The following is a 6,000-nucleotide window of genomic DNA, read 5'->3' as shown; positions in this document are numbered from 1 at the left end:
GTAGAGGAGGGAGGGAGGGCACAGGCGCTGGCTTCCTGTTAGTGGCCCTCACCGTCTCTCTAATGCCATTTACAGCACAGCCCGGTACGGGCGGAGGGGGTCCGGAGTCCTTTCTCCCCCCTCTCCACTCCTCCCTCTTACCAACATCCCCTTCAGCATTTCCAGGAATAGAACCAAAGAGCGCGGGGGGAGGAAAGGCGCCGGCCAATGCCAGCCCGGCCCGGCCTGCCGCCAGCCAATCCCTGCCCTGCTCCGGGTTAAACCCCACGCCGGGCCACGCCTCCCCAGGAAGCGAAAATAAAATGCAAGATGTGGCGGCAGCTGCCGGGTGTTGGGATCGACTCCTGCCCTCATCATGCCGCCGCAGGAAACCGCGTCCCGGGGCCGGCGGCCGAGGGGTCGGCGCTAGGGAAGCGAGCAGGAAACAGGGTAAGGCGCCGCTGCACCCCACTTCCCCCATCCCTGAATGGGGCTGCATGTGATGGAGCTCTTGGGGGAAGGAACTTCTCTTTAACCAATGCAGCTTTTGGGAGCAGGAGCGTCCCTTTAACCAGAGCTTCGGTGCAGTTAAGGGCTCCCGTAGTCTTATTTCTGTATATGCTGTACAGTGCTCTGTAATTAAACATGCTGTGTATGCTGTCGGTGCAATATAGTGATGTATATATACCTTGTATGTGGTTGTGTACATTGCAGGTGCTATATAATAATCGTGTGGGCTGTGTGCATTATATACGACTCCATATGTGCCTTGTACATGGCTGTGTACACTCTTACCACTATATAAATTATGCCCTGTGCAGAACGTAAGTGCCATGCTGGGACAGAGCAAAAGGCTATCCAGCCCAGCATCCTGTCTCCCTCAGTGACTCAGCTGATCCCAAAAAGTCGATCAATGCCTTGTTGCTTTCTCCCAGGGATAGAACTGGCTTTCCCAGATCTATCTGGCTAACAAAAGTGTTTATGGACTAGTCCAAACCTCTTTTAAACCCTGCCATGCTCCTCATCTTGATCACATTCTCTGGCAACAAATTCCACAGCTTGACAGTGCACTGAGTGATAAAGTACTTTCTTATTTATTTATTTATTTATTTAGGTGTTTTTATATACCGGGATACGTTGGGAACATCATCTCGGTTCACAAATAATTAAAACTGCAACAGGCTTTACAGAGAACAAATTAAACAGTGGAAGTAAATAATGTAAACCATGAACGACATTTCTTTGATCTGTTATAAATCTGCTGGTTATTAGTTTCATGAAGGCTGCCCTTGTTTTAGTGTTATTTCAGAGGTTAAATAACCTTTCCCTATTAACCTGTTCCACCCCCCTTCTGATTTTATAATCGTCTCTCATGTCCCCTCTCAGCCGTCTCTTTTCCAGCCTCTCATCATAGGAGAGATGCTCCATCCCCTTTATCATTTGTCACCCTCCTCTGCACCTTTTCTAGTGCCGCTCTGTCTTTCTTGAGATGGGGGCGGCCAGAACTGCAAGGTGCAATCACACCATAGTTTGATACAGAGACAATATATTCACAGGTTTATTCTTCATTCCTTTCGAGATCATTCCCAACACTCTTAGCATTATATAATAATCCACATCTTATATGGGGCTGTATAATAATCCATATATACCTTTTATGGAGATGTATCCACTGTCAATGCTATAAATAATCCACATATACTTTTTATGGGGATGTACACACTGTCAGCACTATATAATAATCTATATATATGCCTTGTATAAGGCTGTGTACAATGCCATGCTATACAATTTATATGTGATTTGTATAGGGCCATGCCAAACCTGTCAGATCATGGAAGCTTAGCAGCCTCGGACCTGGCTACTACCTGGGTGGAAACCTCTGGAGAAGACGGGAAGGTGTAGACTGGTGAAGGCCACAGAAAAAAACCACTGCAGCTTGCTGCCAAGAATGTTATGGTCACCATAGTGGGGCTGCAATCACCTACATCTGAAACAGACAAGGTACTTAGCACTATAACACTGTCAGCACTATAATCTATTTATGCCTTGTACAGTAACCTCTATGTACCTGGTAAAAGAGTTTTTTATGCCATACTTCACTTAAATGGCAAAAACAAAAACCCCCAATAAAAAGTAATCACATAGTTAAATTCATTGTTAAAAGATGTGATTTCTGTAGTAAGCCTTTCATCCCCTCCCCCCACCTGCTCAAGTATTGAGCCATCAGGTATCAGGATAAGAGGAACTGGGACCAGGCCCAACAGTGCCCGCAGTCCTTGACCGCATGCAGTACTGATCAGTGCTGTGAGCTACCATTAAATCAGCCAGAGGAGGCAGGAGGCCGGGCAGATGAGATGTGCATAGGTTTTTTTCGTTTTGCATCAAGTAGTGCACACTAAAAAAAAAAAAAAGAAACAAAATGAAAGTGGGAAAATAGAAAAATGATGCGAAACAAACATTTTTTGGCTGCACGTCTCGGTGGGGAGAAGTCCTGCTCCTGATGAGCACGCGCAGCCCTCTTGAGCGCTGTGTGCGGGAACCGAGACACAAGCTCAATAGTAAAAGCAGGGATGCTGGATTAAAACTCGAAGCCCCACCGAGATGCACTGTATGGCCTGGATCCCAATTCTTGTTCTCCGAAACTGGGCTTTGTGCACTGTGGTCCCCTGAATGACCTTTAGTATCGTGTGCTTGTCTTTTGCAGCTGCACCCAGCGGATGGGTCATCCCCACCCGTGAGCTCTCGCCCTCACCCTTCTTCTCTGCCTAGCGAGCCCTGTGTTCGCTTCAGTGAGTCCGGCCCGGGCACGGGGTCCAGGAACAATGTTAACGCTGCACTGGTACTCCTGTCACTGCCTCTTTCCCTCGTCCGGTCTCGTGGCCATGACATCGTCGGCTGCTGCCAAGCTCTCCTACCACTACAAGTCCTTCTGTGGAGACTTTGAGCGCGTGGAGACAGCTCTGGAGAGACTCGAAGCCAGTGGCTTCTACTGGAGCACCCTCTCGGGAGCCGAAGCCAAGAAGCTGCTGGCCGACCAAGCCCTGGGGGTCTTCCTCATCCGCGACTCCTCGGACCACCACCACCTCTTCACGCTCAGCGTTCGGACGGCAGCAGGCATCACCAACTTACGCATCAAGCAGGAGGGCCCTTCCTTCTTCCTGGAGACGGTCCCCGGGGCCGAGCAGCCTCCAACTTTCACCTGCGTGGTGAAGCTGGTAGACCACTACATGCGGCTCACCAGCCTCGGGGAATCTGACTCCAATCTCTGCTACGTGGAGGGCAAGGAGCGCCCGGTACCCCTGGTGCTCACCCGGCCCCTGATCTGCAAGGTGGTGTCACTGCAGCACCTGTGCAGGAGGACGGTGGCGGCCAACGTGACACCATGTGGGGCCACACCATCGGGGGCGGAGCTGGAGGAGATGCCCGTGCCTAGTGTCCTCAGGAGCGTCCTCAAGAACTGATGTTTCATCTGGCCGGGATGGCATCGGCCTTGAGCGGCGGGGGCCGGCGTTTCATATTGGAGGACAATGAGGGGAAGTTCATGGCTCACCCTGGGGCAGTCCAGGGCCTTTTATGATCAGTTCACCTCCACTGACGAGGGAGATAGAGAGTGCATGCACGTGTGTCTGTGTGTTGTAGGCCATCATGTCCAAAAAGATCAGCTGAAGCCTTTTTGGCTAGCGGGCCCAGTCTATAGAGTTTGAATCAGGGACTTGAAAGGATGCATTCTGGACTTTGGTTGTGGGGTTGTTTTTTGGTTTTTGTTTGTTTTTTTTGGAGTAACAGAGGTGGAACTGCATTACCAGTCACAGGCGCAGGGCAGTCACCTGGCTTCAGGTGGGTAGGGCTCGCGAGGGGTTGCATAAGGAATATTCCCCAGCCCTAATCCAGAGAGCGCAGCTGGGCTGTACCTGCCATGCTGTGACAGAGGGGCATTCATGTATGGGACCCAGTGTGATCCCTGTGTGTGCGCTGTAAGAACGACACCATGGCAAGTGAGGCTGCCTGCAGTGAGTGTAAAGCTTTCCACTACATATACGACAGGTGCGATCGGTGACAGGTGGAGCACGCTGCATGCAAACCGGGGTCGGTGTGGTTCACTGCCAGCAGGGAGGAGGCTTAATGTCAAAAGGCCCCAGTTCTCACACAAATAACTAACTAGTGACACATGTATGCATGTGACAGGAACTGGTAATTGTAACTAGGGATGTGTGGGGCAGGGGACAGTCTGTGTTGGGGCTTGGTAACTTAACTAGTAATGTGTGTGTGTTAGTGCCTGATCACACTAACTAGTGATGTGTGTGTTGCAGGAGCCAGTGTGTGTGATGGTGGATGGCAACTAGTGACATATGGATGTGTGATGAGCTATGAACTATAACTAGTGAGACTGGGTGTGATAAGGACAATAACAAGTGGTGTGTGTGACAGGAGCTGATGACTAGTGATGTTTAACAGGGTTCAGTAACTGGTGACAGGTAGTGGGAGCTGTTAACTGTTACTAGTGACCTGTGTATGCATGAGAGGATGGGTGTATCAGGAGTTGATAACTAGTGACACACGTAACAGGGGATGGTAACTAGAGACATGTGCATATCAGGACCTGATACCTAACCAGGGATCTGTGTTGTGTGAGAGACAGGGGCCTGTAACTAGTGGTGTATGTGACAGGAGCTAAGTAACTGACACGTGTGACGAAGACCTGTAACTAGTGATGCGTGCGTGATGAGCCACAATTACTAACTTGGGCTGTGTGGGACAGGAACCAATTACTAGTTAGTGGGGTGGGACGCTTGCTGGTGCGTGTAGCACCTGTCATATTTGCGTATGAGATGACCAAACTGAGTTGGACACCCATGTGGCCCACTGGCACCTATGAGGACTGTGATGTGGCTGTTTCCCATGTAGCATAGCCAGATAGCAGCACACTACAGCACCCTGGATGCTCCAGGCAGACTCATTTTTGTCACCGTGTTTCACTTTTTTTTTCTGTTCCATGGTTGCATAAAAGAACTTTTTACCTAAACTGTGTCACTTTCCATCCTGTTACCAGAAAGCACGCTTATGTAACTCAGTTACGGTCATACCATACACTAATCCTGATCAGGACACTCCCGCCAACATGGGCAGTGCTGGGGACTGGAGCCCCTACCCTATGCCTTCCCAGGAGAGGGGCAGTTGTGGGGAGGGGGGAGGGATTGACAGTGACTAAAGGCTGCCCCCCCCCCCCCCCCCCGGGAAGTACTGGGGCAGGGTGAGGGACAAAAACTCCTCTATCCATGGGCAGTGCTAAAGATTGAAGTCGCCCGTGTATCCCCAAGACAGGTTCAGCACTGGGGAAGGGCAAGGGACCTCCTGTATCCACAGAACAGAGGCAGTGCCCATGCTCGCCTGTGTATGCTCAGGGCTGGGAAGAGGTGATAAGTTACAATCTGTTCCAGGGCAGAGAGTGTTAAGTCCCCAGTTGACTTGCCGGGAAACACAAGAGCAGCTGCTGGGAAGCCCTGCCCTGAAGAACTTGCCCGCCCCCTTGGAGGAAAAGAGGAAACCAGCCAGAGCTCAGAACCTGCTTTCCCCCCCCAGCTATTTCCTCTTAAAGCTTGTGCTCTTTCCAGAGACCCCAGCAGGGGCCTGCTTGGCATGCATCCAATCCCCTTTTAAACTTAGTGCTGGCATGCTGCTTTTGCACAGTACTGAAAAACCACTCCAGCACGCACCAAATTAAGCCCCACCACTCCCCCCCCTGCTAGAAAGTTTCCATGACAGAAAGCCACTGTGGTGAAGTGTAAATAAGACAGCACAGTCCTGAAAGTTATTCCTGCCTTTGCTGGCAGTGCCCACAGCACCACCAGCCTCCCATAGCTTGTACCACCACCATGAAAACAGGAGCCCTTACTACAAACCTGGCTGTTATGACATGGGAGTGGGGGGTGGCCCTGACGGTGACAGTACAGAAATAGCAGCACAGCCCAGTTTCCTCTGCACCCCCTGCAGTGGCCACCTCCCTCCCCTCAAGCTTGG

At 50.9% G+C, this 6,000-nt stretch overlaps 1 protein-coding gene across 1 annotated transcript; it reads left to right on the top strand.

Moving 5' to 3' along the window:
- The first annotated feature begins 286 nt into the window (after positions 1-286).
- LOC115080178 (suppressor of cytokine signaling 3-like) lies at positions 287-5,028 on the top strand. The gene is made up of 3 exons (XM_029584283.1): positions 287-429; positions 1,791-1,983; positions 2,687-5,028. The coding sequence occupies exon 3, from the start codon at positions 2,805-2,807 to the stop codon at positions 3,441-3,443; it is 639 nt and encodes a 212-aa protein (XP_029440143.1). The 5' UTR covers positions 287-429; positions 1,791-1,983; positions 2,687-2,804; the 3' UTR covers positions 3,444-5,028.
- The last annotated feature ends 972 nt before the right edge of the window (positions 5,029-6,000 follow it).

Source organism: Rhinatrema bivittatum, chromosome 19, assembly GCF_901001135.1.
Source record: "Rhinatrema bivittatum chromosome 19, aRhiBiv1.1, whole genome shotgun sequence".
In the NCBI taxonomy this organism is placed as follows: Eukaryota; Metazoa; Chordata; class Amphibia; order Gymnophiona; family Rhinatrematidae; genus Rhinatrema; species Rhinatrema bivittatum.
The sequence above is the reverse complement of the archived record's forward strand: the minus strand, read 5'-3'. Positions and strand labels throughout refer to the sequence as shown.

Excerpts from the sequence above, each read along its gene's own strand:
- LOC115080178 (XM_029584283.1), top strand. The coding sequence starts at position 2,805 with ATGTTAACGCTGCACTGGTACTCCTGTCACTGCCTCTTTCCCTCGTCC.